The 19316-nt window shown below is 39.3% G+C and overlaps 1 protein-coding gene across 8 annotated transcripts in view; it reads left to right on the forward strand.

The window, feature by feature from the left end:
- The window catches only part of SSBP2 (single stranded DNA binding protein 2), a 167479-nt gene that overhangs the window by 121013 nt on the left and 27150 nt on the right, over positions 1–19316 (forward strand). For 6 of the 8 annotated variants that reach the window (XM_060235751.1, XM_060235752.1, XM_060235750.1 and 3 more), the window contains 3 exons: positions 9916–9975; positions 12104–12170; positions 12494–12564. In XM_060235751.1, the coding sequence (XP_060091734.1) occupies positions 9916–9975; positions 12104–12170; positions 12494–12564 (198 nt within the window). Of the gene's footprint in view, positions 1–6998; positions 7083–9915; positions 9976–12103; positions 12171–12493; positions 12565–19316 lie in introns of all 8 variants that reach the window. The other 2 variants (XM_060235747.1, XM_060235748.1) reach the window with 1 other exon arrangement.

Raw genomic sequence — 19316 nt, forward strand, 5'->3', positions numbered from 1 at the left:
CCCCATAGGTACTTACACAGTGTAGAAATAACACTTTTATTAATAATTGATGTGCAAATTAATGATAATATTAGTGGAATATTCACTTTTAATATTATGTCAGAGGAAAAGCCACAGCAGCTTTTTTTTTTAAAGGGAGGGTGCTTAGTTTTGTTTTTTAATGTCCAAGAATTTGTCACTGCATTCTTTTTTTGAGCAGTATTTCTGATATTGCATTGTTCATACCAGAGTTTTTTTAATTGGAAAAACCGGTGTCAGAACTTCCAAGAGGAAAGCGAAGGAGAAAATCATTGGTACTCCATGAACTTTTATACATTTTTTGTTTCCATAAAGAGGTTCCGAAACTCTGTTCTGCCACATTCCCCCAGAAAAAAAGCCCTTGTTCATACAGATGTTCTACTTGTGTGAACAATGAATTATACACAAAAAAATCTCTACCACAGCTCTAAGACTACAAAATTTAAACCCTGTTGATAAAGAACTCTTATGACAATAGTGCTGAAGACTGTTCAACATAGTGGGAATAGTCATGCTTGGTCATCCCACACCCATGATATGCAACCTTCTAGCCGCATGATTGGTATACTTAATCTTGTGGTATATCTGTCAGGTGGATCAAGTCTACAGAGATTGAACTTTGCGAGTGTTAACTGAAATGTGCAAACTAGGGCAGCACAATTTAGATCCCACCCCCCTCAGCACAACAAATACACATTTTCAGGTCAAGACAATTTAAAGTCTAGCATGTTGTGGCTTGTTAAAAAGTGCAGTGAGTCACTCTCTGTTCTTACAAAATTAAAGTGCACTAAACACACTCAGCTAACACAAATGCAGCTTATTTATTAGGTACAAGCTAAAACTACAATTAAAGTATGCACTTGTTTTGAATTAACATTTATAAAACCGGACAATATGTTTTGTTTTCACTGGGTAGAATCCTATAATTTTTGTTGTTTTCCCCAGCTAACTCTGTTATCTGCAAATATGTTACACATGCCTACTTATAATGTGTTTGGCATGTTTTACATTCTGTTGCTTTACTTAGGAAAGTTCTGTAGAAAACTCCTTGGACTTCCTACTAAAATTAATTATGGTTTGAATGCTTAACTTGTTTCTAGGAAAGGAAAGGTCCCCTGTGCAAGCACCAGTTGTTTCCGACTGGGGTGACGTTGCTTTCACAGCGTTTTCATGGCAGACTTTTTTACGGGGTGGTTTGCCATTGCCTTCCCCAGTCTTTTACACTTTCCCCCCAGCAAGCTCGGTACTCATTTTACCGACCTCGGAAGGATGGAAGGCTGAGTCAACCTTGGGCCAGCTACCTGAATCCAGCTTCCGCTGCAATCGAACTCAGGTTCAGAGCAGAGAGTTCAGACCACAGTACTGCAGTACTGCTGCTTTACCACTCTGCGCCATGGGGCCGCTTGTTTCTATATGCTTCTAAAAATTCTGGGACACCTAAACAGAATTTAAAAACATATGATGTAAAATTGTCTAGTCTGGAAGAACAGGTTGATATAAATGTGTCTGCAACATAGTTCCCATTAAGCTGTGCTAGGAGGTGCTGGTGCACAAATTTTTAAAAGGCTGCCCATGGATACTGCTTCAGTCCATTGGAAACAATGGAGGATGAGGGCACCACCTTCTGGGGCCCATAGAATCGGACCCCCTAGTTCAATTTTTTTTTAAATCTAGGGAAGTTTTGAGGAGAGGCATCAACAGCTATGCTGCAAATTTTGTGCCTCTACCTCAAAAAACAGCCCCCCCCCAAAGCTGTAAATATCCCCCAGTTGATTCTCAATTATAACCTATGGGGCACATAAGCTATAATGGTCCTCACAGGCTACAATGGAGCTGGGGGGGAAACTGAGGGTTGAGGGTTTTTTTGCACACCCCTACTATGCTTTTAAGTATGATTTGTAAGCTGCCTTGAATCACAGGGGAAAGTGGGATATAAGCATTTGAATAAATTCGGATTTCTGGACCATGGCTTACGCTTTCAAGGTGGTGGTCTTCTACTGGGAGATGGTTTGCAGCTTACGGCAGTAGGAAAAAAGGTGTTTGGTAACAGCCTTGCTAACCTAATAAGGAGGGCTTTAAACTAAATTGTATGGGGCAGTGGGACAATAATTCAAAGCCTCATACGATGCCAGAAACTGGGGATAAGAACATTATATGTTTTTAAATTCTATTTAGGTTTCCCAGAATTAGTTTCCGTACAAACCTGCAAGTTAACATTACCTCGCGTATGCGCAACTAGAGTGGCACATATGCTAGGTAATGTTAACTTGCAGGTTTGTATGGAAACTAAACCCACAGGATGCATAAAACGTGGATTCCGATGTCTCTACACTAATGCACAGAGTATGGGGAACAAACAGGAGGAACTGGAAATCCTAATACAGGAAGGAGACTATGACATAATAGGCCTTACTGAAACTTGGTGGGATGACACAACTGAAATATTAGGATTCAGGGGTACAACTTATTTAAAAGGGACAGGCAAATGAGAAAGGGCAGAGGCGTAGCAGTATATGTGAAGGAGGTATATACTTGTGAGGAAATATATGGATCTGAGCATGGCAGCTCAGTTGAGAGCCTCTGTGAAAAAATAAAAGGAGTAAGAAATAACAGTGATATTATTGTGGGGGTCAGCTATAGACCACCAAGCCAGGCAGAGGACTTGGATGAGATACTCCTACAACAGATTGCAAAGTTCTCCAAGAGAAGGGATACAGTGATCATGGGAGATTTCAATTACCCGGACATCTGTTGAAAGTCCAACTCTGCTAAAAATGAAAAGTCAAATAGATTCCTGACTTGTCTTGCTGACAACTTCCTGTTCCAAAAAGTGAAGAAGGAAATAAGGGGATCTGCTATCATCAAATAGTCAGTCCTGGAACATTTAGAAAGAATGGATGTGATTACTAAGAGCCAGCATGGGTTTCTCAAGAACAAGTCATGTCAGACTAATCTTATCTCTTATTTTGAGAAAGTGACTACCTTGCTGGACCAGGGGAATGCTGTAGACATCGTTTATTTTGATTTCAGTAAGGTTCCACATACTGTCCTTGTTGACAAGTTGGTAAAATGTGGTTTGGATCCTGTTACCATTAGATTGATCTGTAACTAGTTGACAGATTGCACCCAAAAAGTGCTTGTGAATGGTTCCTCATCCTCTTGGAGAGGAGTGATAAGTGGAGTGCCTCAAGGATCTGTCCTGGGACCTGTTTTGTTCAACATCTTTATAAACAGTTTGGATGAAGGAATAGAGGGAATGCTTATTAAATTTGCAGATGATACTAAATTGAAAGGTGTTGCAAAGACAGATACAGAATGACCTTGACAGTCTGGAAAACTGGGCTAAAATCAATAAAATGAATTTTAACAGGATGTTAAGTTCTTTATTTAGGTAGGAAAAATCCAATACATGGTTATAGGATGTGGGAGACTTGTCTTAGCAGTAGTATGTGCAAAAAGGATCTAGGGGTCTTAGTGGATCATACGCTGAACATGAGTCAACAATGTGATGCAGAGGCTAAAAAGGCAAATGCAATTTTGGGCTATATCAACAGAAGTATAGTGTCCAGATCACATGATGTGATGGTATCGCTTTACTCTGTTCTGGTAAGACCTCACCTAGAGTATTGTGTTCAGTTTTGGGCACCACATTTTAAGAAGGATATAGACAAGCTGGAACGGGTCCAGAGGAGGGCAACGAAGATGTGAGGGGTCTAGAGACCAAGTCCTATGAGGAAAGGTTGAAGGAGCTGTGGATGTTAGCCTGGAGAGGAGATGTCTGAGAGGTGATATGATCACCATCTTCAAGTACTTGAAGGGCTGTCATATAGAGGATGGTATGGAATTGTTTTCTGTGGCCCCAGAAGGTAGGACCAGAATCAATGGGTTGAAATTAAATCAGAAGAGTTTCCAGCTCAACATTAGGAGGAACTTCCTGACAGTTAGAGTGATTCCTCAGTGGAACAGGCTTCCTCGGGAGATGGTGGGCTCTCCTTCCTTGGAGGTTTTTAAACAGAGGCTAGATGGCCATCTGACAGTGATGAAGATTCTTTGAATTTAGGGGGAGGTGTCTGTGAGTTTCCTGCATTGTGCAGGGAGTTGGACTAGATGACCCTGGAGGTCCCTTCCAACTCTATGATTTTATGAAATAAGCAGTTTGGGCAGGTTGATAACATTTAAGCAGCTTCCTGTTCATTAGGTTAGGTGGGGTTCTGACAGTGATTGTTCCTCATCTGTTATACTTGACCTGATATGCTGGGTGTCATATTTTACCCTCCAAAAACAAAGTAGACTGCAAGAGTCCCCTCCCCTCCCCAAAGTGCTAGTATGTTTACTGAGGCTCAGTGCAGGGCAACGTTCCAAGGCCATGTCTACCAATACAGTGGAAAAGGCTGGATAGACCTGTTCTCCAGAGGACGAGATGTACCAACATAGTGGAAAGAGGTGGGTGAGATTTGACTTGATTCTGTTCTCTTATAATGTTTAAATTATTTTTAAAATATAGTTTAAATATATTTTAAAATAATTTATCTGAGTTGTTTACAAGGTTATAGAAGTAATTTAAAATTAATTTATATGATAGTCAAATATAGACTTGCTCAGAACTTTAATGCTATTTTTACTCAGGTAGAATTTCTTCTTTTCAGCACTGTGGAGCTTGAATGTTGGAATTTATTACCATCTCAAAGCTGACAATAGGATGTACAATTACTTCAGTGCCTTATTAAGTACAAGTCCATAAGTTATAAATAAAATCTATAATATATAATTTCAGTAAGCACACCATTGGTGTCATAACAAGAATTAGTTCCTAGCAATTTCATAAAGCTACTCCAACTGATGTTAACAGAATGCTCACTGACTTTCTGGATGGCAGTATCTACATACAGTTGTTTAATTCATAGTGCTATAACTTTTTCATTGTAGGCATTTTCTGGTTAGTGCTCTGAGGTGATTTGAAGTTAGGTGACTGAATTTCCACTCTTCAAAATAGAGGGAAGCCAATTCCATCGTCTTTCCCCTGAGGTGACTAATCCCTGCTCACGTTCCTAGATAGGTATTCATTTTCATATTAGCCAGATGGCACAAGGAGAGCTTTCCGTCTTTCTTTACAGAGAACTCAGTCCCCTGGATGGTAGTTTAAGAAATGCTCATCCAAAGTGTTAAAGGAAAGAATGTCCATCTCGAATGAGATGAAAGCCAGTGGACTTGTAGTGGTTAGAGTGCTGAACAAGGATCTGGGAGACACAGGTTTGAATCACCACTCTGCCTAGGAAGTTTCCTAGGTGTCTTTGAGCTAGTCACACACTCTCAGTCTAACTCACCTTAAATGGTTTTTGGGAGGATAAAATGGAGGGGAAGAGAACAACGTTACCTGTCTTGTGTTCCCACTGCAGACAAAGGTAAGGTGTAAATGAAGTAAATTAAAAAAAGAAAAAGAAATGAAGACTCACCACCACTGTAATGTTCATAAGAGTAAAAGTAAAAGTAGTGCATTTCTATCCTAGAATAAAATTTGAGAATGCATTTTCATTGCATCCTCTTGCTATCGTGTAGTGTAGAAGCAAGAGATTAAAAATTGATAACCCATGGTTAATAGGAAAATACAAATATAGATTACTAGAATATTTGTAAGCACTGATACAACTCTCTTGGCATCTATATATTTGAATCCTTATTCTACTTTTTCATATCAGTTCATCAGTGCTGGTGTGATATGCTTGCCCATTGTCATTCCACTTCATTAGCCCATTCCATTACAGACAAGGTACAAATTAGTTTTTGTTCGTTATGGTACTGTGTCTGGTGGCTTCCGCCCCACTTCACTGCTCACAATTTCCAGAATCCTGTTGCTTTAGGCTGTTTGCTTGTCTTATAGCATTTATAACCCTGCTGTTTTTATTTATTTTACTAAGTAAAAGGTGTGTTAATGTTCTTGGGGATTGCATGCATGCCTGCCCAAACTGCTGTGATGCTTGTACCAAAGCATAACCAGAAAACCATTGAAAGGATTATTTAAAATTTTCTGCAGAACCTTTTGAAAAATGTTTGTGCTTCTGTTCCCAGAAACAATGCTAATATAACATACTTATGATTATACTATTTAGATTTTGGTTCTCTCAATGATATACTTGATCAAAAATGCAGAATGTGATAAAGCTAATCTTCTCCAGTGGTCATGGAAATGGAAACAATACATAAGAGCATCATAAAGATAATACTATTCCATTTCTGTTATGCTTAATTTGTGGAGTGGGACTGGAATAACAAAGTCAAATTGAAGCCAATGCTTACATGTGTCATTACAATGTGAAAATAGAAATGGATTTTGAATTATTGGGTTAAGTATGTTGTTGATTCTTATTCTGTTCATATATACAAATTTTCTAATTCGGATCATGAACTTGTTTTAGTTAAAGTTGAGAGTAACTTCCGGAGAACCAAGCAAAGCAAATACTGACTTAATACAAATTTATTTCCCCACCTACTGACTTTTAAACATATTTCACACTATATAGGGCTGTATTTTTTTCTTTTAATACATACAAGACATAAGTAGATTTGATAGTCATTGTTCCTTTCATCCAGACTCTAAATATTTGTATCCAGCATCAGTGTAATGCTTCTGCAATCAGGTATTTCAATATGTTTTTCCTTGTCTCAGTGTTGCATGCTGTGCCCTAATCACTGGTTTTAGGACTATGGTTCCACAAGATCACATATGCAATTAGAGTATTTGTTGGCTATGTGGTCTACTAAATGGGTTTTGGACATCACATTTGGAATTGACTTTGTAAAGTACTCAAATTGATGCTGGTATGTTGAACTGAAGAGAACAGTGTGCTGATCCTCAAAGGAACTGATCACTCAAGTTCCACATAATGATCCATCCCAAAAAATGTTGGAAGGTTGGAATGAAATAGGGAAAATAGCCTAGAACAAATGTTTCTAACCTTTCCCCCAATTTTATTAATCCATAGGGGCCTGCAGGTTCACAGCCTTCACCCCATGCACAGCCCCCCACTCACAATCCCAGCAATCCCACGATTGGACCTCATGGTCAGGTAGGAAGGTATACAAAAGAACCCATCTGAAACACCTTACTTGCAACTGCCATTACAATGATAGTTTTCTCATTTCAAATTTGCCATTTAACTTTCCTTCTCCACTGAAAGTGGTTCATATTTCGAACCAGATGCTCTGTTGTATTCATCTTCAATACTTTCTTCCAGTAATACATCAAATCACACTTCCCTGTTGTGCCCCCTTTCACCATATTCTCACTATTTACTTAATAATGCTGTGGTTAATTCATTTCTCTATTTTTATTAATTACTTTCTCAGCGCCTTTGTAATTTGTTTATGGCAATTTTGGCATATAGCATGGGCAAGCTATTTTGCCATTATTGTTCTCCCATTCATGTCTGTGTTGCATACAAATTTTATTTTGTCTGGTTTTGTCCTATATCTGAATGTAGCATAGTTTGTTCACTTTTTTATTCACTTTAGTTTATTCAGTTTGTTCACTTTTTTAATTAAAAAAATCATTATTTTGAAAGTATAATTATATTTGTGGCAATAAAATAGTCACTGTCCATCTATGTATTGGATGTTAAGCTTGCCCAAACATTTTGATGCTATAATGCTAGTAAATTGTTCAGAACCACTCTATACGTTTGAGAAAATTAATCCTTGTGGCACCGTTTACTTTTCTGTAGAGCTAGAATATGGCTCTGTATAGTTCTTGAGAGCATGAAGGTTATATCATTCTTTTGTTGCTACTAATTCTGAGGGCGAAAAGTAGAATTTATAGTATGAAGCCATTGCAAACAAAGCAAGTTGTATTTCCAAACAGTGCCTTTACTTCTGGTGCCCATTGCTTTCAGAGATAGAAATGGTAGGGAGGAATCTGATTGAGAGCCATCAATCTAAACCTGTCATTTGACAGGTTAAATTTGGCTTTGTCACAAATTCAACAATTCCCAATACCTTGTTCTCTAAGTACTGTTGCAATTGCTGGTTCTGTTCTACTTGTCAGTGCGTAGTACAATTATTTTTGTCTGCTGTAAGGTTATATATTAAATCCAGTGTAATGTTCCCACATCAGTTTAAACTACATGTCTTCTTGCTTGAATTTGTGGGTTTAGAAGTTGTCCAGAATTCAGTGTGGGAAGTGAGCACTCCCTGAAAGCTAGATTTTCTCACATTACTTGTGGGTGTACCTCTGTCTCTCCCTCCTTCATCTGGGCCACTGCTTCCTGATAACCATTTCAGTCTGAAGGCACTATGCTGCCGTAAAGACTTTATCTGCAGCTAATCCTGAGATATTAATAGAGTAAAAAGAAGGCCTTGGTGGTATTTAGCTTGGACTAACCTGGTGACAGGTCTCTGCTGGCATGGCAGATATGTATTGACTGGATTTGGCTTTCTTGAAGAGGAATACTAGGGTCATTTTGAAAATGTTGATCATTTTCCATACACCCAGTGAGTAATTTAAAGACTCAAAGCTTGGCATAGTGGTTTGGATTCTGGGGTTTGGAAAAATACTATGTTTACTAAGCAGCTGTGTTAATAAAGCTAATATAGAAGTTGGGGGACTGTGATGATCTGTCTGGGACTGAATTTGGTTATGGGTTAGAAAACCATCGCTGATGTGATATAAATTGTGTTATACATTCTTTACCGTCTGTGTGACAGTTCTTAAATTGTGGCTATATGACGCGCACAGTCATTGCACATTGTACATTAATTGTATGAAGTTTGGCGGGATAGTGTACTAAATATTATTGGCATGATGATATGAGACCCTGGAACTAATGGAACATGACACAACCCACAATGTTAGAGTCACTATTTTTAAAGTACAGGAAATCTCTTTGCATGACTTAAGAAATTGCCGTTGCAATTGAAAACTCAGCTATGCCAGAGTTTTGTGAGTTTAACTTTCATACAGGAGATAGATCCAGATATAGAAAGCAGATCCAGGTGGGTAGTTGTGTTGGTCTGAAGCAGCAGAACAAAGTTAGAGTCTATGGCACCTTTAAGAACAACAAAGTTTTTATTCAGGGTGCGAGCTTTCATGTGCAGGCACACTTCCTCAGACAAGCATTTTTCATACAGAAGTTTGATGGATAGCATTTTGTTGAACACCTAAGCAAACTGCATGAATTGAAGTATTTTTATTTTTTTTGCTTTCCTGACTTGTGAAGTAAAGGAATTGTGCATGCCCTGAGCTAATCCGACCAGGGTCAGTAAAATTTGTGACCTGGTTTTGCTGAATTTTAGACAGAATCCTTTTACCTGCGGTAATCCATTTTAGCTCTACAGTAACAAGGACTGTGGGAAGTTGTACATATAATAAAGAGACTCTGTCTAAATTTTACTGATGAGAATTTATTCCTACTAGTTTAGACTCAAAAATTTCCTATCCTGAATTGATAAACAGTTCTGATTTTAGCTATAAGGAATTCTAGTTCCAATCCAGAGACATGGGATAGGGTTGCTGCTTCGAAGAGAAAAGTAGTGGCCACAGAATGTCTGCACCGATTGTAACCATTAGGCAATGTATCCTTATCTCAGCCAGGAAGGAATGACAGTGCTTCCTAATCTAGGGGATAGGGACCCTGAGGTACTGTGGAGTTTTTTTGCAATATGTCCATGAATCTGTGTGCACACTAAGCATTGTCATTTTGATCTTTTTGTTGTTTTGTATTTTTGCAATCAACAGATACTAAAAGTACAGCTACCGTCATGTTGGGGTGGAGAGGCCTGCAAAGTTTCTTGATGTTAAAAAGGGCTCTTTATACTTGAGGTTGGGAACCACTGGTTTAAATCCCTGTGTTAGATCAATTTAAATGAATTCATTTCTGTTATTAATTCTGCCATTTCATTTTGTAGCCATTCATGTCTCCCCGGTACCCAGGAGGCCCCAGGCCACCTTTAAGGATACCCAATCAGGTAACAACCCTTTTTACTAATGAAGCACAAGTGGAAAAAAGTACTTTAAACTAAGAAAGCAGAATTCTGCAAGCTCATCTTCAACAGGATTTATGCAACTATTTGATGTGACGTAATCAAATTTATTAAATTGGAGGTTTGCTTCAGGTGTTCATTTTGAACACATGAAGCTACCTTATACTGAATCAGACACTTGGTCCATCAAAGTCAGTATTGTCTTCTCAGACTGGCAGCGGCTCTCAAGAGTCTCAAGCTGAGGTTTTTCATACCTATTTGCCTGGACCCTTTTTTGGAGATGCCAGGGATTGAACCTGGGACCTTCTGCTTCCCAAGCAGATGTTCTACCACTGAGCCACCGTCCCTCCCCCTGTGCCATATATATTTTGAACAGTGCCATATATGTTAGATCAAGAGGGATTTGATCTTGTTTATCAGTTTGTAGCGGAGTCAAACAGCACTGTATTGCCTCCAAAATGTGATGTAGGTCTTCCCCACCAACTGAATTCTGAGGCCTTAAATAATGCCACCGAACAACAAACATCTCCCCAGTAACTTTATTTACTGTATGAATATCATATACTCTCTCTTACCTTTTTCTGTTTAGTAATTAAGTGGATATATAAATTACCCTCAGAGAGAATTGCATGATATTTTTAAAACTACATCTTTTTAAAATGTATAATAGAAAGTACTACTTAATCTAAGGCACAGTTACTGCATTATAATGGTAATGCTAGTTCAGTTTCCATGAGCTTTAAGAACATAAGAGAAGCCATATTGGATCACAAATGGCCATCCAGTCCAACACTCTGTCACACAGTGGCAACCCCCCCCCCCAAGCAGGTGCCATCAAGAGGTCCATTAGTGGGGCCAGGACACTAGAATCACTGCCATTGTTGCCCCCCCGCCAGCACCAAGAATACAGAGCATCCCTTGCCCCAGAGAGTTCTAGCTATACCTTGTGCTAATAGCCACTGATGGATCTCTGCTCCATATGTTTATCCAATCCCCTCTTGAAGTCATCTATGCTTGTAGCTGCCACTACCTCCTGTGGCAGTGAATTCCATGAGTTAATCACCCTTTGAGTGAAGAAGTACTTCCTTTTATCCATCCTAACCTGAATAAGTACATAAGAGAAGATTTAATCTGTGTAGTATTTCACTCAGTGCCCCATGCATGGGTTGGTATACAGAATTATATTATTAACAAAATCAACATGTATCCTCTAACTGGATCAACAAAACTGATTTAAAAAAAAATCTATATTTTAAATTTGGATATTTTAGATTTTGTGAAAATATGAAGGGCTGAATTCTGTGTCACTCCAACAGAAAGTGATGGCAGAGGTAGATCTTTCCTGCCTTTCCCCATCAGCCACCCACAAGTGCTGAAAAATCAATAGTGAGGGTTAGGGAGACAAGGCATCTTCAGTGAGGTGAAGTTTACGAACACTTCTCAAGGGCAGCCCTATGCAAAGCACATTGCAGTAATATAATCTACGTGTAACAAGGGCAGGCACCACAATGGCTAGATCTTTCTGTTCAGTAAAGGCTGGCTAACCAATCAAAGATGGTAAAGAGCATTTCTAGCCACCTGATAGGAAGACCAAGTTCAAGAGCACCCCAATTGTGAACCTGTTCCTTCAAAAGTACAGTTTTATCCAGAACTGGTGATATCTTAATCTTGAATCAGATATCCTGCTCACTTTTATCTTCTCCAGATTATGCTTCAGTTATTAGGCCACATTTACTCCAAAACTGCATCCAGGCACTGGTTCAGGATTTCTGCAGCCAGAGATTAGCTAGAAGTGGGAGGTAGGGAGAGTGTCATCCACATATTGGCCCAACCCAGATCTCTGGATGAGCTCACCCAGCTGTTTTATATAGATGTTTAAAAAAAAAAATAGGGAACCTTGCAGGACCCCAAAGGCCAAAGGGGCTGAGCAGCAGTCCCTCAGCACCATCTTAAATAGGAGATAATGTACCTTAAATTTTAGGTTGATCAATCTGTAGATTTATGTAGGCCTAGGGTACTGCCCATGTGTATTTAGTTGTAAAAGTGAAATAAAATTGCATATTCAAAAAGGATACAATTTCTATTTTTTTCCTAATGATATTCTTCTTTATAGGCACTTGCAGGTGTCCCAGGAAGTCAGCCATTATTGCCTAGTGGAATGGATCCGACACGGCAACAAGGTTCATATTATACATATAGATATAATATGACAGTTTGGTGTGTTTTTATTCATTTGTTTCATAATGTATTCTCCCTTGTCATCACTTTTAGTAGCTGGAATGAGGAGCAACAATTTGTTTAGTGATAAAGCTTTATAAAGTACTTCTCAGGGAGACTGCATGGTATTGAGGCCCTACAGAGGGAAACCTGTTTAAATATTATCTTATTCTGTGAAAGAAAGTGGATACTTCATGGACAGGATAAACAAAAAATGCCATTTCTAAGGTTATGCCTTTTATTAAAATGGTAAAACCTAATATATGTGTTTTCCTTTGTGTTTTAGGACATCCAAATATGGGCGGACCAATGCAAAGAATGACTCCTCCTAGAGGAATGGTTCCATTAGGACCTCAGGTACATTGCTTGTGGGTTTTGGTTCTTATAGTCACATTGTTGTAATTCCCCTTCTTACTGAAATTCTACTACATATGTGCTCTGATTTCATACATTAGATTCAAGTTCAGCAGCACTTTAGAGACCAACAAGATTTTCAGGGTATAAGCTTTTGAGAATCAAAGCTCCCTTCATCAGATTCAAGTAGGAATGGAGATATCTGTGTCTTTATATCCCAGTCGGAAGATGAGATTGGTGTTGTAAAGAAGGAATTTAGGATGCAAAGATACAATGCAGCTTGATAAGAGCGGGGTGGGGAAATGTTTGGGGGCAGAAAAGTAGCATCCTGTAGTGAGATACGAATCCTGAAGTTATTTTGGTTTTTGACTGTAATAAATATTGATTGACTGAATCCTGTATCCCTATTCAGCCCTGGGGGGTTCATTGTCCTAAACCTGTGCATGGATTCAAGTTCAGTAATCTTACATTGTAATCTCCCTTTGAAGTTTCATTGTTCAAGGATTGCCACTCTTACATTAGCTTTGCTTTAGATCACAGATCAATAGGTGTGTTTAAAAAGGTGACTGGAGGCATGTAGATATGTTTGGCAATTAGTAGGTTTCTGGTGTTAAGGTGGTCTTTATTCTTCTATTAAGTATTTATGCAGTGGTGTTTAGAAGGTGTATTTTTCTTGTGAATTCATTGATCAGGTTGATGTTGGGGTGGAAGTTGCTGAAGGCCTAGCAAAATTTCTCTAGTGCTTCTTTCCCATGTATTCAGATGATGAAAATGTCATCAATAAATCTCAGGTACCAAGAGGGTGTTAACAGATGGGAGCTGAGGAAACACTCTTACCTCAGGTTAGCCATGAAAATATTGTATTGTGGTGCCATGCAGGTGCCCACTGGTGTGCCATTGATCTGAATGAATAAATCTTTACTAAATCTGAAGTAGTGGCAGGTGAGAACAAACTGGCTGAGCTTGGTAGCAGGATTGGCCAAAGTGCTGTAAGATATGGTGTTTCTAAATAGCTTGTATTCCATCTTTTGGGGGGGATGTTGGTATATAGAGACTCAGTATCCATGGCGGCCAAAATAGTGTTTCCTGGAAGATTGTTAGATTGTGTCATGGTGTCCATTACATCTCACAAATAGCTAGGGGCTTTGATGGCATAGGGTCTGAGAATAGTTTCCATTTATCTAGACTACCTCTACAGTGATGGTGCCTGTGCCTAAGACAGTAGGATATCCTGGGTTGCCAAGCTTGTGTATATTGGGCAGAAGACCACCTCTAAACATCTCTTGCCTTGAAAACCCTACAAGGTCCCTGTAAATTAGCCACAACATGAGGGCAAAAAAAAAAAAGAATAGCCCTGCAAAACATCAGGGGGTAGAGATGAAGCTGGGCATCTCTTTGCACATAATGATGTGCAGGTGATGATAAGCAGGACTGGCAGTAAGTGCTGGCCAAGTTTTGAACCAGGGTGGATCTGTCTAGAAGGCAGTCCATGTGGATACCTAGCTCAGCCTGCCCTCAAAACCATTAGCTTATAAAATAAGCAGTGATTCAGATCACGTATTTTACACAAGTTGAATATAGTTCAATACACTAGTTGAATTTATTCTTGGTTTCTTGTGTTGTCATTGGGGGGGGGGGTGCCAGGGTAAGTGGGAATCAAAGCAAATTACACTGTGTGTTGATTTGCTCTGGCCCCTAATTAGCTTTATTGGCTGCGGAGAAAACAGCAGCCTATCAGGAGAGGGCAGCTGGCTGTTTTGCCCTGTTGCTGTATCTCATTTTCAGTCTTCTTGCTGCAGCTGACATCCAGTCTTTCTGGGGACAATAGAGGATTAGCTGGTTGCTATATAGGGCTGAACAGGAATTGGGATGGTGGTGGAGAGTCTTGGAAATTGACTGTGCTGGGAGCCTCTGTTTCTCCTGGTTTGTGTTGCCATCTGTGGTATGGCGTATTTTCCCATTAAATAGACCTGATTTTATAAGTAATGTAATGTAATGTAATGTAATGTAATGTAATGTAATGTAATGTAAAATTTTATTTATACCCCGCCCTCCCCCGCCAGAGCAGGCTCAGGGCGGCTTACAACATTTAAAATGAACAATACAATAATAAAACATTAAGAACACATTAAAACCAATCAGTGATTAAAACATGGTTAGGCCACCATGTGGTTAGGCCACAGCTAGTTGGAAGAAACAGGACAGGTTGCTTTGGATAGGTAGGTTTAATCAGCAAGCAGACATCTGCATGATGGATAATATGTCTGGAACAGGCCGTCACGTGCCTTGCAGATGGGTGTGCTGTGAATGAGCGCCCTTGGTGCTGAGCAGCATGTTTTGAACCTGGTAGTAGCTTTGCAGCATAGCAGGGGAGAGAGATGAAGTTAGACACAGAGGGTGGTGATAATGAGTTTGGAGCTGGGATAGATACATCCAGAAGGTGGTCCGTATGGATGCCTAGTGCAGCCTGCCCTCAAATTGATCAGGTTACTGATGTAAGCAGTGATGTAGATCAGTGGTCCTCAATCATTTTTGTCCTAGGGACCGGCCCCAGGGCCAGCCTGCCGACCATGGCCTCCCCTGCCCCCCCCTACTTTGCCTCCTCCTCCCCTGTTCCCTCCTCCCGCCTTCGCAGCCTCCTCCCCGTTTTCTCCTCCCTCCTTCACCAGCCCCCGCACAGCCTTGCCGCCCCCCTGCACAGCCTTGCAGCCTCCCCCCCATTTTTCTCCTCCCTCCTTCACCAGCCCCCCACACAGGCTCGCCGCCTCCTCCCCCCGTTTTCACCATTTTACGGTCAGGGAAGGGGCTGTGAAGTGCCTTTCAGGCCGACCCGTGAAGTGCCTTCCAGGAAACCTGCCACAACAGCGGCGAGTGAGTGACGCTGCCCTTCCCTGGCCATAAAATGGTGAAAACGGGGGGAGGAGAGGCTTTATGGCCCGTTGCAAACAGGCTGCGGTCTGGTACTGCTCCCCTGCCCAGGGGTTGGGGACCCCTGACGTAGATCATCCATTTACATAAGCTGATTACAGTTAAATAAACAAACTAGGATGTTTGAGTGTAACATGCCTGGGACAAACTGGAGGTGCCTTGATGATGACAATTTCATTCATAAGTCTTTAAATACTGTACTCGTTTTATAGAAAATCTTGAAAACATAAACATTGATCAAAATGTAGTTACTTTGTTCCCAGTTAACTAGTGTTGCATGTGTACAGAATCCAGCCTTTAGTGTGTTCCTTCACATAACACTACATCATTTCTGGAGATGAATACAAAATTTTTTATAAGAAATATATAAGGAAAAGGAAAAAAACAGAAAAAAGTTCAAGTGTTTCTACTTATTGATCATTCACAGTCATTCAGGACATAATTAATCTGTATCATTCTACTGCAAATTTTCTCAAATATATCTTTTTATGTAGAATTTGGATATTATCTATTTCTTTTTTAAACTTCATATTTACTTGAATTTGTGAAATGAGTTGACAATATTCAAGTTCTCTTTCATCAAGTACAATAAAAAAGCTTTTAAGAAAACAGAGGAATATAAATTGTTAGATCTCTAATAGAAGACAAATTATGTATAAAGGAACATTGGACTTAATGTAAAGCTTCATTCTACTGTGGGGAAGGAATGACTCCAACCAGTCAGAAAGTAGGTTAATTTAAAATTTCCTGTCTCTGGCCATGGGTTCACCCAGATCCTCAGTTTGGGAACTTGCCAAACCATAAGTGAACACACTTGAATAAACCATTTTATTCAAGTAATAGCCAAATAATACAACTAACAGTAAAAGTTAAACATGAGAAAAAACACAGCATAGGGTTATTTATAGGAAGATTTATACATTTCTTCACTCTGAGGAAGATGACATCTTATCATGAGATCCCTCCCTCAGAGAGGAAGGTACATTTCTTCACTCTGAGGGAGAGGACATCTTATCATGTGGTAGATGTATGAAATAAAAAAGGATTAGTAAAAACTTCCTTAATGATGAGCAAGTTCCATTATGAAAGGGTATGCATTGGAGCCTTGCACAAGCCCCACTGAGATCAATGGAGGTTACTTAACAGCAGTGCTAAGTGAACACCATCTTTTTAAAAAATTAATGGTTCTTTTGAGTATGAGTTTCTGCCTTACATTACCTAAAAGAATGAATTGCCATTAAAGTGCCAAGGACATTTTAGCCACCATTGTAAATAATGTTTAAACTAGTTTAATTTTTCTGTATTACCACAATGTGTTTATATTTGTTGGAGACTTCTGTGAAATGGCTTGGATCTAATGAACTGTAACTGGAATTCTGGTCATCAAACATTTTATTCTTTGCCCTGCAGTCCCCTATGCCACTCAAAAAGCTACTTCTGAGAGCTGAGAGACTCTCTGGAACAGTATGGTATGTGGCACGATGGGCTGCAGTAAATAAATATATTATTTAGCTGAAAAACCATCATATCTCTTAGTTTACCTATCTATATGTAAAATGAATACATATTCTAGGCTATGAAAGGCTGCATAGAATACATATCAATATATTTTCCAATAAAGCTAACTAATCCTTGAGTGTTTTTAAAGTGGTCAATGCTGTTTACTATGCAAGCCTAAACATTACAATACTTTTCAACTATAGCAAATTTACAAGAGTTTATAATGAAGCTTTTCAAATGAGTCTGTTCAGCAAAACCTTGTCTTAGCATATGAGGTCAAGCAACATAGATGTATGTAATGTAATTTAGCCTTTTAGAGCCATCATATTTGCCAGGGTATTGATCTTTCTTTGCACAAGAAGGGTTGATTACTGCCAGTTTCCAGTTTTTGTTGCTATATATGATAACCTAAGGTTGAAACTAGAGTCCTGTGGCACGGAGTGGTAAAGCTGTAGTACGGCAGTCTGAACTCTCTGCTCATGACCTGAGTTCAATCCTGGCAGAAGTTGGTTTCACGTAGCCGGCTCAGGTTAACTCAGCCTTCCATCCTTCCAAGGTCGGTAAAATGAGTACCCAGCTTGCTGGAGGGGGGGGGGGAGTGTAGATGACTTGAGAAGGCAATGGCAAACCACCCCGTAAAAAGTCTGCCATGAAAACGTTGTGAAAGGAATGTCACCCCAGAGTCAGAAACAACTGGTGCTTGCACAGGGGACTACTTTTACTTTTTTAAGGTCCAAACTATACATTCCCTATACCACATAATCACCACAGGGACTTGCAATGTTACTGCAGCTGTGAGTTCCCTGTGGGGATTCAATTTTGAAATGTTGCAGGGGCCTGATTCAAATGAGACTCTGACATAGCAGGAGGAGGGGCCTCCCCCTCTGCCATTGTATTGTATGCTTGCACATGCATTTCCCCCTGAGACAAATAATTCTCCCTCCTCCTCCCGATGCGTCCCCAACACTTCAAAATTGAATTCCATGGGGAATTTGAAGTTGGCATACTTGTTCAAGTCCCTGTGGCAATCACATCAATATGAAATGTGTAGTTTGGCCCTATGAATAGGGGGCCACAAATTGTGGTTGGGCTTAGTAGCCAACTGTTAATTTTTACAAGAATCTGATTTAGTATAAGGCAGATTCATGTGTTCTCATGTAACTGCTATCACTAAAGTCCAGTATCACCACAGTATTACCTGTAACAATAGGGTGATCCCCTAAAACAATCAGAATATGTAGTGATCCTAAAAGGAAAATAATTATTTAAAATTGCTGCTCTCAGTCCTTGATATCTTCCATTCTTGCTATCTTCAGTTAATACATATGAAAGTGGTAATATTAATATTTTGTCAGCAAATACATGTTTTACAGCAAGCTCAAATCTTGTGCAACATATATATTTTCTGGTGAAGGAAATTTCTTTCACAAAAGGTTTTAAAATAATGGATTGTGGTTTTCTTTGTTTTGTTTTGCCGTATAGTATTTGAGCTTGTCTGTATATGCTGTTAAAAGTGCCATACTGCTTGATTTAGATTTGTGTCCTAAAGAATTTATTACAAAAGTAAAGAGAACTCCCTGTTCTGCTGTCAGAGTAGAAAAGCTGTCTGTATGGACCAATAGGTCTGACTTAGTATAAGGCCTGAAATTCTGTGTAAATTTACATGGGAGTACACCCAGTTCTGTGTAAGTGCATCTGATTGGAATGGATACTTTCAGACACCCTGAGTTTGGAAAAGCTTTTGAGAAAAATGTGATATCAGTCTTTTCAAATAATGTATTAAAAGCAGGGGGTTTAGGTATTTTTTATAGTTTTGCTGTGCTTTTTCCAGCCTCTTGAGATAATAACAGGAAAACAGAAAGGCCTTCCAAAAACAGCTGCAGCACCAAAAGAAGTTGCTTTTGAGGCACAGAAATACCTCCACTGAAAATATATATAAAAATCAGCCATAAGCTTGTGAAGCTCTTAAAAGCACAGTGCATCAAATTCCTTTTCCTTAAAAGGCCAAGTTGAAAAACATCCTTACCATTGGATCTGTTCTTGCCACTAGTGAGTGCTTCATAACAGCTATTTCAACACATTTTTGGATTTGTATGGAACATGGCATTGGACTATTTATAGGTACTCCAATACAATTTCATATCCTTTAAATAATTTCACTATTCATTGCTATATATTAAGGGAGCATAGAAGTAATCATTTGTTATAGATGGAATATATCCACAGCACTCTACAGCTGAAATTATTAACATGCTATGTTAATTAAGACAGACTTTAAAAATGATTAATCTGAATCTGCCAGTATGGAATCCCATCAAATGTTTTTA

Source organism: Heteronotia binoei, chromosome 4 (genome assembly GCF_032191835.1).
Source record: "Heteronotia binoei isolate CCM8104 ecotype False Entrance Well chromosome 4, APGP_CSIRO_Hbin_v1, whole genome shotgun sequence".
Classification (NCBI taxonomy): domain Eukaryota; kingdom Metazoa; phylum Chordata; class Lepidosauria; order Squamata; family Gekkonidae; genus Heteronotia; species Heteronotia binoei.